Here is a 19,019-nt window from a genome sequence, read left to right as displayed (position 1 = left end):
ATCTCGGTGAGTGTGGAGATGCTTGGCAGGGCTTCGGTATCTAGACTCAGCGGTTCGACAGGATTCTGTGTCGTCGATGATTTGCCAGGGCTGGATATCGGCTCCATGTGTGGTCCTCAGAGCTGCGTACCACTGTGTACTGTTAGCTTCAAAGCGCGATTTTCGGAGTCTTTGTCTGTGCGGGAGTCTATGCAAGACGCGTCCCAAGCATACGCTTGATGTAATCGCCAACCTAACGCGTTGCTTATTGTCTAGACATCCGTATAGCGCAGATTGTGGAGCGGGGCGTCGGCCGGGAAACTTGTAACCAGGAACGAGGAACAAGCTGCGGGATATTCGGCGGGCGCGAGGCATTTTGACAGTATTGGGAAAGTCGAGATAGAAGAGTGGAGTAACCATCCCAACTGGGTGGAGATGGAAGGTGGCTGAGTCGAGATTGCCAGGCGACTAATATGGTGTCGCGTGACGGCAAGTCGGGAACCTGCTTGGCGCTCACCACCACCAAGGCGTTATCAAGCCGGCCAATCCCCATGTCTCGGTGCCGTCCACGGCCTTCGATTCCAATGCAGGGCAAACCTTCTCCAAGATGATGATCCAGGACGAAGACTACTTTATCCCGCCCAAGAGTGGCCGGTACCGCTGGTACAATGAACCCCGCCAAACCTCCATCAGGTCGATAAGGATGACAGACGACAATACTGCTTTGAATGATTCGAGTCCTTTGTTGCAACTGCCTCGAGAACTGCGCGACGAGATATGGGAGCTGGCTTTCAACTCGACGAGGCTGACGTTCGGACTGCGATACACACCCCGCTATGGCGAGAGGTATCTCAAGCCTGCCCCACATTCCCTCGCGCTATTGCGCGTATCCCGCCAGATTCACATCGAAACACGCGACATATGGCTTCAGCGTGTTACTTTCAATTTTGAAGATCCTCAAACTATGCTAAACAGGCTGTCCGAATTACCGGATTCTACTGTATCCAAGATCCGCCACCTTCGGTTGATCGGCTCCCCAATGATGCGCTATCTCAAAGGTTTCGACGACCTCATGTACCGTCATGAATCCATCTTCCAGTTGCTTCCTGCACTCAGGTTGGACTGCTTGACAGTATTTGCGGTGGCAGCTGCTGCGCCGGAGTATGACGCTATTACGAACCTGATAAACCGCGGCAACGGATGGAAAGAGCTTCGCTATGTTACTCGGAGTTCACGCATGCTCGGCTTTAGCCCTTCCAGAAGCCACGGATCTCGCGAAACGGGGGACATCTGCCGTCAGCCTCAGCCCAGGTTTTGGAACAAGAGATTATCAAACAGAGATGGAGAAGATTCCGGATCCGTTGTGCAAGTGTTCAGAGCGACTGAGGAAAATGACTGCACATCCGTCCTTGATACGAACAGGCGGGAGCCTTTTGAACAGAACCCACAAGAGCATCAGCTTGAAGGATTTGGCAGGGTTGACGACGAAGAGCTGACCAGGGGGGTTGGCGCCCGAAAAGCATTACTCGTCTTAGTGAAGCGCGGCGACAATGTAGACGTTACTCAGAAATCGCCTGGATACGGAAAAGAGCGTGACATGAAAGCGAGGTTTAACAAGAGAAGCTGGAGGCTACGCAAAAAAGTTATCGTTTGGACACCGTTAGATGCGGAGAAAGACGACGATGATGTTGGTAACGGCTGGGCGAGACCTCAGATACGGCGCCCCCCGTACGGCTTCGACGATTACTACGACATTGATGACATATGAAAAGAATTAGGTGACCTGATGTTGTAATTCTTGGGGGTTGAGGAGCGGCCGGTTCGCATCCGCATTGTTCCATTCCATTTGCGACATTCAACATGATGCCTTCTCGACGTCCATAACTACGAGGACCACTAATTGCGGCTGGCACCGCACGATGCGTTCTGACACTGTTTCAGAGACTGTACGAAAATCCATTTGCATCTCTCTGATCCTTGCTTCCCAGCTAAACGTCATTGGAGCAACATCACGAATTATACCATGGACGGAATAGGACAGCTGATCTTGCATAGCTTACAGGAGCGGTTTGCGTATATTGGCTGTGGTAGGAAAGACGTTTGGGTGTTTCCAAGTCTCTACTTGGAAATCGGAAACTCGATGCCATCACCGTCACGAAGCGTCATAAGGGTGATAGTTATGGTTCATGCAGTCAGATTACACAGGGTGTATCGCCCTTCTTCCCTTTTCTTTAAATGGATTTTGGCGTATCGGTCGGGCGTATCGGCTTGTAGTCAAGATTGTCTTGATGGAATGTTTCGGTGCGTCATTGAGATCTCTTTGAGCAGGCTCAAGCAGATAGACGTCAGAACGAATGTCACTCCTGTAGAATCTCTACGTCTCATCGTTACTCCTGTTGCAGTGCATTGTCTATCGAGAAGTGTCATCACCGTCTGTGTCAGTTCAGGGTATAAGATAGACTCATACATGATCTCGGGCACGACAGTCTTCGGCTGTCGCAAAGCCATCAAAGACAGATTTAACGCTCACGTTACGATGAGAAAAGGTGCCTGTGATTACGCATTAGGTGATATTTCAGATCACGTTACCCCATCCCCTTGCGAGTACCATGATATGCAATCCCAGACATGGTGTCCAACAAGGTACTACCACACACAATCATGCACCTCTACTCCCGCACAAACAAAATTCTCTTTGCAAAACTCTGCCTAGACTCTTCTTGTACTTCTAAACAGCTTCCCGACTGCTGAACGACGAGCGGTTTTCCAAATCCCATCGAACAAACTCACCAAGATGTCACATGAATCTGTCTGGTATTCGCGCCCACGAACCTACGGAAAGGCTTCTATTGGCTGGTAGACTGGAACCAATCTTGCTCACGAGATGACCAGCTGCTAATTCTATGGACAGTGTTGTCACTGGTGACAAGAAGAAGTCTGGTATCATCCGCAAGTACGGACTCAACATGAGTCGTCAGGCTTTCCGCGAGAAGGCACAGGATATTGGTTTCGTCAAGGTACGCTTGAGAGGCAGCCCTCATAGACAGGAACTAGGGTCGAATAGAGAGCATGGGAGCTGACTGTGACTTAGTACCGCTGAGACAATCAGAAACCTGTGGAAATCCTTTATGAGGGGACCTTTTGTCATCAAGATACAAGGGCACCATATCAAAAGTCTGATCATGAGTAGGGAGATGAGCCACGGAAGGAAGAGATCCATCTTTCGATTTAGACTACGTAGTTGAACTCCTCCTATATTTTCCAGGCATTCACGATTGAGCAAAACGGAGGCTCAACCTATATCTACTTGTATTCCTAGCCAAGAATTGATATGATAACCTGGAATGGCCTCTAAACCCCCAAATATATTTTCACAAACTCTTGAACATCATGCATTGACGTCCATGCTACTGTACGCTAGCCTAAAAGTTCGCAATATGATAGCTTTCCAACGCGTCCTCTAGCTTGAATATCGTATGCGATACTTGCGGCGGACCTGGCGGGCTCACATTCTTGTGGTCTTTCCCGATCTTCACGATTCGAGGAGCCTTTGTCACAACCTTACAATCGACCTTGCCTGTGATCTGTCCCACAGACTTGACCATGTGGAAGTTACCGTAAATATTGCTTAGCTCCTCGTACATCTTGTAGTAAGGAAGCCCGTGATGTATATATCTTTCGTGGAGGATGGAGGGCACAAGAGGCCTGGCACCAGTGACAGCCTGGTATAGCATAGAGTTGAGAATCTGGGCATTGAAGACGGTCGTCTTAGTGGTATCCCAGTTGGGTGGATGCATATCGCGATGTATGACTTGCTTAATGAGACCGCCAGCTGCGGTGTTCATCTCAGGTGTGGATATGTGTACAAGGGAGCCGGCACCTCGAAGGCGGAGGACCATGTGGATAGTAGCCTCCTTGGAGATGCGATAGTCTCCAAATTTTCGCCTATCTAGCATAGAGTTAGCGTATTAGTATTACTTAGATTGTGATCCAAGTAATTCACCTTCAAGTTGCTTACCCGCATATATTAAGCGGATGATGCTGGTAGGAATACCCGTGGCCTCGCGAATACGGAGCTTGAAGTTCTCGATGGGCTCCAAGTTTGTGACATTGAAGGTCTTGGTCGAACCATCGAGCTGCTTCAGGAAGATCTGCATGGGTCTACCTGAGAACTCACACGGGCAAGGGAGCTTGTAAGGCGTGATTTCGATCTGTATCCCGCCTATTGCGTCCTTGCCAGTCATTTGCGCTTCAACCGAGAGTCCGCTGTGTAAAGGTGCAGCAACGAATTGACGAACTGTACCGTCTCCGTTAGCAATCCCATCAATCCACCTCTGTCCCGGTACCACGACGTAATCTTGGAGAGGAGACGCGGGTTTTGGGTTAGACGGAGTCGTCTGCAGTCGTACTTGTCGACGAGAGCGGCTGGCCATGGACTCCATAGCAGTTTGGGCAGAGACTACGTTTACGCCGCCAACGTAGATCTTGATCATATACGGCAACATATCTTCGTGAACAGTACTGAAGTTGATCCACATTGCCTCGTGTTCTGGACCATGTTCATTAGACTGAGACGCTTTGTCACAAGCAGTCATTGGCTACACTTACGATGCATGGGGAAGAGCACTCCTCCCTTGACAGCCATACCAGGAGGCAGGTTTTTGCTATGTTGCGATACGGGCTTGAGTGGGAAAGCGCCAAGGTCGGGAGGGAGCCAGTTTGATTCCTTAGTTTCAGGTACGCGAACTGTCCTTCGGAATGAGATTTTGAGGTCGCCGTTCACGACAACGCTGTCGTCTGTGAGCTTGCAAGTCATACCGATCACGGCCATAGCTGCAGTTGTTTGACTAAGCAGATTAGCTGCGGAAACTGATTGGAATTGCCCAGAGAAGTCAGGATCTAAGTCGAGCGCAAACGCGAGGGCGGGAGAGGTGAAGAACCCAGGAAGTGTCCAGGTAGATGTAGGAAAAACCAAGCGTCAGAGCGACCAGCCCGAGACGAGCTTATGCGGGAGACAGAGGGTTCAGCACATTTTTCAAGCGGAAATATTTTTTCTGCGTTTTGTGGGTTGTACGACGACATTACACTGTTTTCCGGTACGCTGACCCCTTGTCCAATCTGAGCTCAACAACCAGCCGAAGCAAGACTCAAACCAGACCCTTCCGGCTCTCCTCAACAACCCTCAAGCTCTTCTGACAGTCCCCGCAATAACCTTTTACCCAATCCTCCACCTGCTTTTCCTTCCCCTTCTTGGCTGCGCTCTCCAAGAGCTTTCCAACCTTGCTACATTTGTGTGTCTCATCCAGCAGCCAGTTCTCGTATTCCGCTTCCACCACTTCTTTCTCAATTCGATTAACAACCCGTAGAGCAACGAGTAGGTCATGACGATGTGAGCCAAGGCTCTGTCGCGTACGGTGGAGACGCTGGGTGCTATGTGTGGAGGGTCTGAAGAATGACTGTGTCGAAACTGTCGACAAGGGGTCGTGAAGGAGGGTCGTGAATGTCTGATGGCTGTGCAAAGTTAGCTATGTCAGGATTTCAAGTCGAGGGCAACATACCATTTGTTGTCGGTGCTGGCCGCAACTGGCACTGAAAATTCAAGACCCGTACTATTCCTGTTCAAGAACGACTCCTCGATGTCGCGAATGTAAATCGAGCGTGTCATCGTAGTCGATGGCTTGACGCCCAGTCGCGACATGTAGTTTGCGGCATTTCGCTCATGCCACCAGCTCCAACTGTCTCTTGAAGTATAGAAGAAATTGGCACCACCACTGACTAACAGAAGGCCAAAGAGCAAAGAGTGTGCTGAAATGACTTTGCCGAGCCCTGCGCCGATCGCTAGTATCCAACTCATAACTGTTGACAGCACACTGATGACGATGTTACCGATATATTGCGCGACAAAAGAAGCTGTCGTCTGTGGTCGTAACTTGAACTTTCGCGGTCGGTTTGGTGGTGGGATGTCCTGTGCATCGAGCTGCACAGCTTGTGTCTGAGCCCCAATCTGACCAAAAATGCCCGTAACCTTGTTCGTGCTTCTGTTGTGACCGAGCCTTGCGACCTGGTCATTGACGACATCAACAAGGTCCTGCGCCTCAAGTTCCAAGTCTTGCAAGGCTTGACGTTCGATGAGCTTTTTCGCAAAACGTGGATTTCGCTTCCAGTCTACCTTTGTGTGAATAGCCAGCTTGCACCGTGCTTTCGAGACATGTGTGATGACAGTCTTGCTGAGAAGTACAAATCGCTCTTGGCCTGGCAGGTACCAAGGCGTTTTGCGATCCGAGACCACATAACAAAGATGATCGTTCAACACTTCGATGACTTGGTAGTCGTTTATAACAATAGCTCCGTTCTTACCCGGCTGCGCGACTTCATATTCAAAGTCCCTTCGTTGGAGGTTTTTGTCGCTTGTGATCCAGGGCCCCTGAACAATGCGGGATGCTCTCCTTTCCCGGTAAAGTAACTGGAATACAGCGCTTTTGTCGCCGAAGAGTATATGAAATAGTCCTTTCGCGCTAATGTCATATTCCTTCTCCACGGCGACTTGCGTCATGCCAGCAGGGGCGAAGACTACAGCTTGCGATGGAAGTTTGAATTTGGTGGCATTCTTTCCAGCACTTGCACCAGATGGCCCAAATAGATTGCCATCGATGCGGAGACTGGCTTTGATATTCTTCCCACCACCATAAGTATTTGGGTCAATAGGCGTGTCTGGGGATATTTCCTCCCAGCCCTCCTCACCTACTGAATTAAGACTTTCATCCGTCTCCATCTTGATCATCCCCTTTATCGTTTCTTCCAGGTTGTGCTCCCTAGAGGTAGTGTTGCGTACAAGGAAGTTCAAGCGACGCAAGAGCAGTTTGAGAGGCTCGAGGAACGTCTTGACAGTGAGCCTAGTTGCACCATCTTCTCTGGAACCTGACTTGAAGTGTAGGAAAAGAAAGTCGCAGTCCTTGCCGGGTGCAGCGGTGACTTCATCAATAGAAGCCATGCTTATTCCAGTAATGAGCACAAGACCAAGATGATTGCTGTAAAAGTAAATATTCTTGGTTGTGACGTACACACGTCCGGGGAACTCTTGTTGCTCTGTCGGATTCCATACCGCACGGAATACTAGCACAACTTTCTCCGCCCGTGGCACAGTAGGGAATAGTATACGGAACTGTGCGTCTTGCATCCGCAGAGCTAGAGGGTAGTAGTTTGGGAAATCAACCTCTTCGACATTGGGCTTGTTGAGTATCGGGATAGGACCTCCCATACTACTTGACTTGCGATGAGCGGCGCTGGTCGGGACAGTAGGCGCTGCCTCTGTTCCATTCTTCTCATCACTAGGCCCAAGGACTGGAGATGGATTGATGGGGCTTGGAGGTCCAGATTGACTACGATCACGGGTGTTGGTCTCTTCTTCGCGCCCGAGAACGTTGACGTATCCCCAGTTGACTGAGCCCCATAGGTTGGCCATAAGCCCACCAGGCATATTACCCGAACGACCGGTCCCAAGACCTCGCTCTCCGCTCACAGCAACAGCAGCTTTGCTAAGGTTTGTCGGGGCTGGTGGGCTCGCAAGGGTAGAAGGAGCTAGACTAGTATAAGGAAGTGTCTGACCCATGACAAGGCGAGTATCAGGGAGTCCAGGTGCAGGAGCGGCAATCTGTCCAACCTGCACAATGTTATGACTAGCTGAGGCAAGACTCGCGGAGATAAGACTAGCAATGCCACCGCTGGCAGAAGAGGGATTGCTTCCACTCAACTGAGGGCTTACTGTTGACTTTCTTGTCAGGTCAAGTTTCTCCATGATCCTAGCAGTGTGATCGCGACGGCTGCTATCGCTTTCGGTCGTAGTGCCACGTCGAGACGACACATCGAAGCTGCCGCGTGTCGCATTGGCATCACCACCAGGAATACCGAGCGTTTCGGTACGGTCCATAGCGACTGTGTCTTCACCCGGGTGGCCAGCGTGTCCCTCGGAGGTCTTTGCGGCAAACTCGGGAGCTATTGGAGGGCTTATGGAGAAAGCAGCGTCAACGGATGCAGCACCTGACAGATCCTTGGATGTATCTTCAAGGGCTTTGCGCTTGGCAACCTCAAAGGAGGAGATCCACTCGGTGATGTCGTTCTGGGTCTCGGCTTGGAGAAGGATGGTAGTGTCTTTCGTTTTGACCTCGAAGCAGAAGCGTCGCTCCTCGGCAAAGGCTGGTCGGATGCCGCATAGCAGCACACCAATCTTCTCTGACTCTTCAACCGCACCGGAGCGCGTTCCCTGCGTGAGCCAGCCGAAAATGCCATTCTTGACGAAGAACCAACGTCTGACCCAATAGGTCCTGGCGGGCTTGCCAGTGATTGTGCGCTGGAACAGCCAGCCTTGTTTCTCTGCCTTCTCGATGCCAAACTCAGGCTTTGCTGGAGATTGTAGGTTTGCGGACGAAGGCGCGGTGCCAAGATAGGGGACGGTCGAAGCTGCATATGTATCCAAGTCTCGTGAAGGCCTTGCACTGACTTCGGCTGCACCCTCGATCTGCTGCCGTGCTAGATGCAGCTCTCTCTTGAAGACACGCTCGCCGTTCTCCATTTCCTTACTCCAGCCTCGTACACGCTCGACGTCTGAAGTCCACGCGCTGAAGCCTTTACTTGAAGCCTCTGTTGCGGCCTTCATGTCTTTCCATTGCTCGTTGACGACCTTGACCAGTATCTTGTCCAGTGTCAGTCGCACCTGGGGAGCCATGACGCAGAAGTTCATGCTGGCTTGGAGGTATGCCCGTCGCGCCTCATGCAACTGGAAGGCATCTTCTCTCAGCGATGACGCCTCCTTTGTCTTGACTTGGCCGGCATAACGGGCAATGGCTCCATCGAATGTGCGCTGTGTTGAGTCGAGGTTCTTCCGCGCCTCCTTCAGCATGCGCAAGTCGTTGGACACAAATGCTCTCATGGGCTCGCACATGGTCTGCTCAGCCCTCTTCATGCTGCGCAGTGTGCCATTCCAGAACTCGCGTGCGCCCTCTCCGAATCGCTTCAGGGCTAGGACGGTGTAATCGTGGTCGACGACGGCTTCGGAGAGCTGTAATGGGGGATGCGAGGCTTGTATGTACGTGTCTACGAGTGCCTGCATATTGTTGCATTCGGCGGTAAGCTTCGACGTTGCCGTGACGAACGAGGTGAGCCATCGTTCTATCAGTTCAATCTGGTCGCCGTAGTGGACAGCGGTTGCGCGGAACGTAGGTGAATCGAGGGCGGCTTCTTTGATTACGACTGGTCTGGGTATCTTGGTCAGCGTGTCTGTCTCTCCAGCTCAAGTCACCTGGACAAACATCAGATCCAGCGGTCTGGATACCGGCTCTATGCTGAGCTGCGGCGGCTTCTCTTCCGCCATGCTGCCGGCTGCTCGTGGAGAAACGCTATGGAAATGGGTATCGCGCAAGGAAGTTGAACAAGACTAGATAAGGGAGCTATGATACATGGTGGAAGGCGCACTCGAGCGTGTCGCGTGTTGACGCTTCTCCTCCCTCACATACCGCTCGATTGGGGTTGCGGCGGGTCCATCGTCACTGCCGCGGCGAACGTCAGGGTTCATGCGCTAGCGCCGACTCCACCAAAATTTTGTGACCATCCGGCGCAAGCCAGTCCAACAACCACCTCAACATCCGCCATGGCAGGCACCAAGGACAAGAAGCGCACCAACGGCGTCAAACGCGAGCTGAATGCGACGAGCGAGCCGCCCACCAAGAAGGCCAAGTTGCTCGACAACACCGACGACGAGGGCTCCGACAGCGATCATGGCGGAGTGTCGCTCAAGGTTAACGAGGAATACGCTCGCAAATACGAGCACAACAAGAAGCAGGCGGAGAAATTCCGACGTACGCGTATTCCGTGTCGAGTCATTTGCAGCTACTAACTCAAAGCAGTAGAGGAAAAGTACGGCAAGGACAAAGCGTTCGAAAACGGCGGCGACGAATCCGAAGACTCTGAAGAAGGCGTGGAAGAGGATGATGCAGCCGAACTGCTCGATGAGGAACTAGACCAACAGGTCAATGCTACTCTCCAGGCTTTGCGCGCAAAAGATCCTCGCATCTACAACAAGGAAGCCAAATTCTACAAGGAACTCGAGGACGGCCAAAATGACGCAGATGCAAAGAACAAGGAGCCGTCAATGACGCTACGAGACTACCATACCAAGAATCTACTTGAGGGAAAGTTCACAGTTGAAGACGAGGACGAGGATGCGCCGCCCAAGACATACGCACAGGAACAGGAGGATGCTAGGCAGGATCTCGTCAAGGCGCTCAAGGATGCAGATGAGGAAGAAGATGATGACTTTATCGTCGCGAAACAGAAACCAGAGAAGTCCAAGAACGACCGAGTCAAGATCACTGCCGAAGATGTCGAGAAAGCTGACCAAGACCCCGAGACGTTCTTGTCCAATTTCATGGCATCTCGCGCTTGGGTGCCTACACAATCTGCCCGCTTCCAACCCCTCATGTCCGACGACGAAGAAGAAGACGCTGCTGCCGATGAATGGGAGAACTCATACAACCTATACTTTGAGGACACAACTGGCGCAAATGAGAAAATCATGACCTACGCGCGTGATGCCGTTGCAAGCACTACAGTCCGCCGAGATGATAAGACCGGTCGGAAGAAGGCTCGTGAAATGGCCAGGGCAAAGAGAGAAGCCGAAAAGAGAGAGAAGGAGCAAGACCTTGCACGTCTCCGGAAGCTCAAGGTCGAAGACATGGAGAACAAGGTCAAGCAAATTCGCCAGATCGGAGGTCTCAGCGGCAGGGATTTCAAGATAGAGGAGTGGAAGGATGTGTTGGAAGCCGACTGGTCAGACGAGCAATGGGATGCTGAGATGCAGAAGCGCTTTGGCGATGCATATTACGGCGAGGCTGGCGCCGAAGACGAGGAAGATGGCGGCAAAAAGAGCAAGAAGCCTAAGAAGCCCAAGTTTGACGATGATATCGACATCAAAGATCTCGTCCCTGACTTCAAGGATGACTCTGACGAAGAGCGACCCGACCTTTCATCAGACGACGACATGCCCGATGCCGGAGCAGAGGACGGCGACGAAGAACAAGAAGAAGCAGAGGCTGGTGCATCATCCAAGAAGTCCTCTAAGCAGCGGAAACAAGAACGTGCAGAAGCCAAATCCACCGCCCGTCGCGATCGCCGCCTAATAGAAAACCTCGTCAACCAAAACCTTGAATACGAGGCAGCACTTGCTTCCAAGCCCTCCAAGGCCGCCTCCCGCTTCCGCTATCGCGAAACGTCCCCCACGAGTTTCGGTCTGACTGCGCGCGACATTTTGCTCGCAGATGACAAGGCGCTGAACGAGTTTGCTGGACTGAAGAAACTAGCAGCGTTCAGAGATCCCGTTAAGAAGAAAAAGGATAAGAAGTTCCTCAGTAAGAAGGCGCGTATCAGGCAATGGAGACAAGACACGTTCGGCGATCCGGACGGACCCAAGGGTGGGTTTGAGGCTCTGGTCGGCGAAGAAGAGGCTGCTGCTCCCTCTGGGCGTGATAATGGCAAGGACGGCAACATTGTCGAAGGCGAGAAGAAAAAGAAGAAGAGGAGTCGCAAGAGGAAGGCTGCTGCTGTGGAAGCATGATGTTTTCTCTAGCTAGTCTACTTGTATACCACTGCTTTACCAACTTGATCCTTTTCGAGCGCAAATGTTCTTCTCTACTATTCATTCGTTGCGTGCGACATCATTCGAGATTGCTGTCATCGAACATTCGCAATAGCCCCTGATATCACCATCGCAGCACAACTCACACCACAAGACTCGTTGAAACTTACCTATCCACTTATTCAGGGTCGAACAAAGGAAAGAAGATACGTAATACGAGAAGATCAGCCTAGATAAGAACGACATGGAATCAAAAAAGAAGACCCAGCACCAGGGAGCGGGACTCAGGGAGGGAGCGGGCCGCCTGGGGTCTTGGATAAAAATAAAGGCCTGTCCGTTTGGAAACGGAAAAAGGAGATGTGAACGTAGGGTCAGGGCAGGATCATGAGATACGCGACCTTTGCTTTGTTTTTCAAAGGAGGCTGAGTGAGACAACGAGGACGTGCTTTTTCCCTTGCTGCCACTTGGGTCAACTATAGGATTTCGCGTAAAATTACCACAACTGCGATACCGATACGTCACGGGCTAGAGGTAAGCAGCGATTGTCAGGAAGTCATGTCAGCTTGGTATTGTTACACATTGCAATTCAATACTGGAAATGGGATGATTTATTGATGAACTATTACTCAGCCTGGCAAGCGCATGCTGGTCCTCGAACTACCCAGAGAATCAGCAGTTGCAGCTCCTAGCCGTGCCGCATGCGGAAGGTATCATGTATCGTCATAGAAATCAGTAGGATTGGTCGGAGATTCCTTTCCGCATCCCAAGTACTGCACTTAGCCGTGTAATGGGAATGGACTCGAGATAATATCGTCCAATTTTCGGGGATATTTGTCGTGCGATTGTAACGGTGATATCAGACGGACGAATGTCAATATCGGGTATGGTAGGGTCGCACAGTGATGGCACAGAGCTCGAAGGCCTCTACTGATCGTCCGCATCGTCGGGCTGGTCGAAGAGGAAGTTTGCGGCCAGCTCCTCATTCTTGTCGCATGCAAAATAGGCCTGGATAACGAGATCCCGCTCAAAGCCAAGGCGACACAAGCGCTCAATAGCCTCGCGCTCCTCCTCGGTCACAGAGATGGCCTGGGCACCGGGTGGCAGTGGCGCATCTTCGTCTGCGTCCTCTGCGAGGAGCTGCAGGAACTGCTCGGGGTTGTTTGCGATCATCGACGCCAACTGAGGGTTACCTGCGCCAACCTGCTGTAGAATAGGCTCAAGCATTTGTGGCTGCTGTTGTACAACCTGTCGTAACTGCTGGAACTGCGGATTGTTGCGCAAGAAGTCGAGAGAGTTGGCGTTGAGCGCACCGGCCGCAGCACCGCCTCCAGTACCACCTGAGCGAGCACCGCCAGCACCTCCGCGATTTTGGGCGGCCTGGGCAGCGGCTTCGAACAGGTTCATCGGCTCATCACCTCCGGAAGGTGCGTTCCCGGTGGGTGCGGGCGCATCTGTGTTGCCTTGAAGGGGGGTGGGCGAGGTTGGGGCACGAGCTTGTGCTTGTTGTGCCTGCTCCTGGAGCGCACTCTCGGGAATACCCTAGAAGGACGTTAGAACGTGTCTGAATGGCAGGAGCGTCGCTTGTCCTACCGTCAGAAGATACTCAACCGCGCGGTCGGGGTTGAAGAAGGCGGCGCGCATGGCCCGGTCGATGTCAGCCCTTGCGAAACCCATGCTCTCCATGTTTGCAATGGCGGCCTCGCGCTCTCCACCCATAGTCAGAGCCGAGGGGTCATTGAAGCGTTCGCCGGACGCCTGGGCCGGTGCTGGTGATGGTGTAGCAGGGGCGTTCTGTGTGCTGGATGAAGGCGCTGGTGCGGCCGGAGCTACAGGCGTCTGGGCTGCTGCTGGGGCAGGTGTGGAAGGCGCTGCTCTACTTGTCGATGCAGCGGCCTTTGGCTTAGAGACCATGCAGACGATGAAGCCCTTCTCCTCAATGTTATACGACTCGACCGTGTTGGCATCTTGCAGGATCTTGCCTGTTGTCTTGTGTCAGCGACTGGACTGTAGCTGCCATGCCACCTCGCCGGGTGCGGCTGCAAGCTTACCAGAGTAGATGAGCTTCTGCTGGGGAACTTCCCAGCCTTTCTCTGCCTGGATCTTGGACTTGAGGGCGCCAATCTAGTGCGTGTATTAGCATGTGGTTGCGATAAATTTCGACATGTGGCGGGTCTGCGCACCGTTTCCGAAGGCTCGGCCTCGATGACGAACTTGTTCTGCTTGAGGTCCTGCGGAGTGGTCAGCTGTGGCTCCGTAGCGGCCGGAAGTGCAGCAAAGGACATACCTTGAATGTGATCTTCATCTTGGCGGTTGCTGCGTGCGTGGTCGAAGATGGAGCTGTGTCGGGTGGGGTGTTGATGTTCAAGATGAGGTAGTGGGGATGATGAGGCACTTCCACTTCTTGGCGGGGTTTAGTAGTACCTGAGTAGTGAGGGAAGCTTGCAGCAAGTGATAGAAAGCCGAGACAACTGTCGTCTTTTTATTCTTACAAAGCGTGGTTCGTTTGCTCAGAAGACTGTGGAAACAAAGTCCGTTAGTGTTGAGTTAGGCAGAATCTCTGTCGTCAACCACATCGCCATCTCACCCGCCACACTCTGCCGCCACAGACGTGTGGCGCATTACAGGCTCCAGGCACGCATCGATCCATCGATTGACAGGACGCAGCTCAGTGCTAAAGCGAACGCGAAGACCCCTACGCCTATACCTCGGTATTGACGTACCCACCCACACACCCACCACGGTCACGGGACTTTTGCTTTTTGTAACGAATGCTGACATCCAGCTCAGGGCTCGCGAATCCATTGCAGGGCCCCCAACGGCCAGAACACGGCCAGTGACGCAACAGTAGATCGCCCAGCCGCAGCTTCATCTCCTCCCCGGCCTAGTGGGCTGACATCCATCGACACACGGCACGCTTCCAGATGCCGCGCACCAACAACTCCAAAAACCTGACAAGGTTGCTGTCATCGTCGTCGCCCAGCCATCTGCAGCACATCTGATCGGCCCTTTGTTTCAATCGCCGCCCATGAGTCGCCAATTATGAGGCGAGGGCAACCGTTTCACCGCCATGGCAAACTCTGGCTACGACACGCCGACTGTATGACTGCCGCCTATGGATATGCTGTGACCTCCGCGCTGCAGAAGGGGACTATCGTCGGTCGCACCTCCGTAATGACTCCTCCAGCGCTTACATGGCAGATCGAGCGAGGCTCCACAGCTCATCAGTCCTGGAAATTGTCCGAACGCCATTTCGTAGGGTTGTTTGTTGTGTCTGCCGAACGCATAGCCAAAACAACGCGTAAGGAAATGAAGGGCTAAACTTACCGCAGCTCCACACCTTAAACTTTGACAGGTAGGCCCTTGAACTGTTTCCGGCTCTCGACGCCTGAGCCGGTCAGGCCTGCCATTGGCTGCCTCTGCTCGTGTTTCGAAAAGACAAACCGTTTTTCTTCTTTTGCATCAGATTCCAGTGCATCCGGCACCAGTGCCAGCAAACTGATTCATAGGCATGCCATTATACTCTCAGCTCTGCGGCCAAGCTACTGCATTCTGTTGTGCCAATGTCGCATGGCCATGCCTGAGGACTCGGTAACCATGCCTCAAGGTCGTGCAGCGCCATGCTGGATAGATGCTTGCGTGCATCCCAGCGTACTAGTAGGGGTTTCCCCGTTTGTCCTACGCGTGTTGCAGGCCAGTCCACGAAACAATGGGCACACATCAGCCCTCTCGACTTCTTCTAAATTTATTATTACTTCTCGTCCCTCCCCACATGCTCTCCCCTCTTCACGCCGCCGTCCTGTCCCTTTTTCGTCACTGCATCGCTCGTCAACCAGTCGTTGGTCGTCATCCTCCAACGCTCGCTTCCCAAAACCCGTCGTAATCCTTAGTCGCCTACCGAAGATCGGCCAGCCATAACGTACATACTATATCCGGCCTAGACCCGCATCAGCCACGCCCCGTAACGGCTTGCTCGACTATAGTAGCTGCAGCTATACAGCCGCATTATTTCCTGCAACGCGTTCGTCTCGCGCGTATCCGGTTTCGCGCCTCTCCACAGCAACAACACTGGGGGCTCCATCTTGCATTTCAACCGATAGTTCACCCACTTCTCTGCAGCATCCTCTTTGGTGTCAGTCAACCAAAACCAATTATCGACAGTACCCCCTGGAAACCCCTGGTACTATAATACGACTATACTGCTGCTGTCTCATCGATACCTTGAGGTTCTCCGGGCTGACTGTCGCCTTTCCACCAAACAGCACTCAGGCTGGGGTTTGAGCTGGCCAACAACCTCACGCAATCCTTTCATCATGTTACAGTCTCGCAAATTTTACCTTTCTCTCGTCGGCGTTGTTGCATGGTCAAGCACGGCTGCAGACTCAATCTTGTCTATTCTGGAGGCAGCATCGTTTTCTTCGGCTCAATCGTCCCTCGTCAACATTGCTGCTGTGGCAGGCACGGTCGACGTTGTCTCTCTCTGCTGCATTGGCTTCTACATGTTCCACAATGTAGGAGATGTCCGCGGAGCTCTAGAACGATCAGGTCGGGCAAGAAAGGCTCTTGTAGCCACCAGCGTCCTTGTATCAGGCGCTGCGCTGGTACTTTCCCTCATCCTGATCATCATGATCAAGTCAAGATGGGCAGAAGTTACTGCTGGCCCCCTCAGTGGACCAGTCTCAGACTGGGACAGCCATGTCTCAGGTCAAATAGCAGCCTGGGCCATCTCCTGCTCCAGTCAGATTATCCTCTACACTTCGTCCCTGTGGAACCGCAAGACACCTAAAGTGCAGACCGTCGTCACATCAGGTCCTCGTGACTCAGTCATGAGTGAGCTGCGAACTTCACGCCCAAACAATCTCCACTTCGCAGAGCCAGTCCAACCTTCGTCCCCTTTGGCCGCTCACCAGCAACCTGAGATTCTAGGAGCCTTGCCCTCTCCTACCTTCTCCACTCGCTCATCACAGTCACTCAAATCTTTCAGAGATTCTCTTCGTCACGTAGTCCGTCCAGTCACATCGCGTACCACTCTCATCAGCCAGAAGTCCTTCACCAAAGACGCCCCAGTCAGCATTCATTCGAATCGGCAGTCAATCGATACCGTCTCCCATTCAGATGGTTTCGATAGTTGGGACACAAGCAGCGTGAGTCTTCCAGCACGCGATGTCGTTCTGCAAGCAGCACCATCAAGAGGCACGACTTTGGAGCCAATTCCCGGCAGTCGCCCGAATTCGCCTGCGCGTGCATTGGACGGTCCATTCCTTTCAGAGCTTCCAGAGGAGGAGGATGAAGACTTGGCCCCACCTCCCAGGATGATGCCAGACATTTCGCGTCCTCCTAGTCCGGCATGCAGCGAGGCTCATATTCATCCACTATTCAGGTCAGAAAGTCCGTCTGGTCTGCCACCTCCTGCAGCAACGCCTGGTACCAGCATTATGGCCAGCCCATACTCAAACCAAGCCATCGCATGCCCTCCACGCTCATTTAACCGGATGAGGTCGAGCAGTAACCTCAGCCAAACTGCAGTAGGCCCTCCCTCTCTTCATCAGGCCAGAAGCTTCACTCGCGAACGTGCGGCAAGCATGCAGTCCAAGTCTAGGAGTCCATCTCCTCCTAGTCGGGCAATGACACCTCCGATTCCTGACTTCGTGCTCAACTCCTCTCCACGAAGCAGCATGAGCGGCTCCCGTCGAGTCGCCTTGCAATACTCTCCAGATCGATGATTGATCTAACGTTATTTCCTTGATTTCATCCACGTTATGTGCAAGATGTAATGTCTCTACACGTTTGTACGATACGATTTTCCTAGCTGTTCATACCTTTGGTGTTTCCTTCATGTTACATATTCCCTTCTGTCACTGGCTCTCGCCCTCACGGGGGTTTGATCGAGCGTTGAGCGTTCTCGCATCGCAACTTCATTAGGTCTGGGCTCCAGCATATAGGGCTGTTTGAGCGGACGAAATATTTCATCGCATTTAGCATCTTACTTTTTTGCTAGTCAATTGGTGGCGTATCACAAAGAAAGGAAACCCGGATCGGATAAGAACGGAAGAGACAAAATAAGCCGCAAGGCAAGGCGTTATACCCAAAACAACACAAAAATTCTCAATTGAATGGACATGAACTTTAACCCCTCCCACTTTCGTACGCGAACTATCGTTTTCTTCCTCTCCGTCTGCAGAATCTTCCAAACCTTCAGACCCTTTAGAACCTACTTCACAAAAGCTTTCAGCCTCGATTTCAACGGTTCCCTATCGCGATGGCGCTACATGACTGACGCCAACGCCAGTTGATGTAATAACATGCATCATGCCAGGGGAAAGCTATTTGCCAGCCCCACATGGTGTGTCTTTAGGAAGCGAACAACAACAACGTGGGAGATCCCCGCTTCACATCGCCGTCAAAAGGGCCCGAATACGTGCTTCATTTGCAAACCTACTGGACGACCGTTGATGGCGAGCGTGTGGGGAGATGAATGATGACGAATTCGGGCGCGATTGCCCTGAGTGCCATGTGCACGCCGGGTTTTGCGGATATGATACCAGGCGCACGGGTGTCTTTATTGCCCAAGTAACGAGGATGGTTGATGAGTAATTGCGGGAGCGGAGTGAATGTGTGGTGTCGTATCGATGAGAGCATGTTCGATGTTGAAAATCTTTTCTTGCGGTACACATACGGTTTACTGGGTTGTGGGACTATTGGATGTAAGCAGGTGGGCAAAGACCACAGGGTCTAACTAGGTGGTCAAATTCTATCTTGTCCAACAAGTATCCTTACACTCGGTATTTTCTGTTAGATAGCTCTTGGAGTGGCGTGCTTCTTGACTGTATGTCATCATTAGGAAATGGCGGCACCATACTGGCAGTAAGATTATAGCACTTCCACAGGAAAGAATGGAATTAATAAGCGTTGTGCGCAAGAAGACGTGGTAGCAGTTGTTACCAATGTTAATCGAAGGAAGCGCACGGGTTTTCCTGATGTTCGGATAACGATCAAACAACCTGTGGCGTGTTCAACTGCTCTCGCCTGTCCTGTGGCGCTTTCGACGTTACCTGCCGCCTATTCATTCGTCCACTCCATCGCACCGTTGTACATGGTATGCGGTATGAGCAACGTATGCTGCATGGCAGGGTCAATCGCATAAATATTATGGTATTCTTCGCAAAGAGAACATAACAACAAGCCAGGTCCAGAACAGCTCGTCGACAAAAGTTGTTCTAGAAACCCTTTGCCTCCTGAAGACCTATTTACGTGTGATGCGCTGCAAGGCGCTCGATGAATGCACGCTGCGCCGCTTCCTTCAGAACAGACTACGTATCGGCTAGAGAACATTGTCACAGAATGCGAGAGCATGACCTTTTTTTTTCTACGTCAAGTACTTGTAATGTTCGTTTTTGCGTTACAACCCTTGGGTGAA

The 19,019-nt window shown here is 52.1% G+C and overlaps 5 protein-coding genes across 5 annotated transcripts; 3 read left to right on the top strand and 2 right to left on the bottom strand.

Moving 5' to 3' along the window:
* Positions 1-586: 586 nt before the first annotated feature.
* On the top strand, positions 587-1,747 carry J4E82_000203 (uncharacterized protein; the record flags this gene model as incomplete). The annotated part of the gene is made up of 1 exon (XM_051726525.1): positions 587-1,747. The coding sequence occupies one exon, from the start codon at positions 587-589 to the stop codon at positions 1,745-1,747; it is 1,161 nt and encodes a 386-aa protein (XP_051593707.1).
* Positions 1,748-5,126: 3,379 nt separating this feature from the next.
* On the bottom strand, positions 5,127-9,346 carry J4E82_000202 (uncharacterized protein; the record flags this gene model as incomplete). The annotated part of the gene is made up of 3 exons (XM_051726524.1): positions 5,127-5,490; positions 5,538-9,230; positions 9,285-9,346. The coding sequence occupies 3 exons, from the start codon at positions 9,344-9,346 to the stop codon at positions 5,127-5,129; spliced, it is 4,119 nt and encodes a 1,372-aa protein (XP_051593706.1).
* A 276-nt stretch (positions 9,347-9,622) lies between these two features.
* J4E82_000201 (uncharacterized protein) lies at positions 9,623-11,584 on the top strand (the record flags this gene model as incomplete). Its single annotated transcript, XM_051726523.1, has 2 exons — positions 9,623-9,830; positions 9,879-11,584. 2 exons carry the CDS (start codon positions 9,623-9,625, stop codon positions 11,582-11,584), a joined length of 1,914 nt encoding a protein of 637 aa, XP_051593705.1.
* A 945-nt stretch (positions 11,585-12,529) lies between these two features.
* J4E82_000200 (uncharacterized protein) lies at positions 12,530-13,907 on the bottom strand (the record flags this gene model as incomplete). Its single annotated transcript, XM_051726522.1, has 5 exons — positions 12,530-13,144; positions 13,196-13,584; positions 13,654-13,726; positions 13,786-13,833; positions 13,890-13,907. 5 exons carry the CDS (start codon positions 13,905-13,907, stop codon positions 12,530-12,532), a joined length of 1,143 nt encoding a protein of 380 aa, XP_051593704.1.
* Positions 13,908-15,915: 2,008 nt separating this feature from the next.
* Positions 15,916-17,325, top strand: J4E82_000199 (uncharacterized protein; the record flags this gene model as incomplete). Its single annotated transcript, XM_051726521.1, has 1 exon — positions 15,916-17,325. One exon carries the CDS (start codon positions 15,916-15,918, stop codon positions 17,323-17,325), a length of 1,410 nt encoding a protein of 469 aa, XP_051593703.1.
* Positions 17,326-19,019: the final 1,694 nt, after the last annotated feature.

Source organism: Alternaria postmessia, assembly GCF_024291825.1.
Source record: "Alternaria postmessia strain BMP 2775 chromosome Unknown scaffold_1, whole genome shotgun sequence".
Taxonomy (NCBI): Eukaryota; Fungi; Ascomycota; class Dothideomycetes; order Pleosporales; family Pleosporaceae; genus Alternaria; species Alternaria postmessia.
The sequence above is the reverse complement of the archived record's forward strand: the minus strand, read 5'-3'. Positions and strand labels throughout refer to the sequence as shown.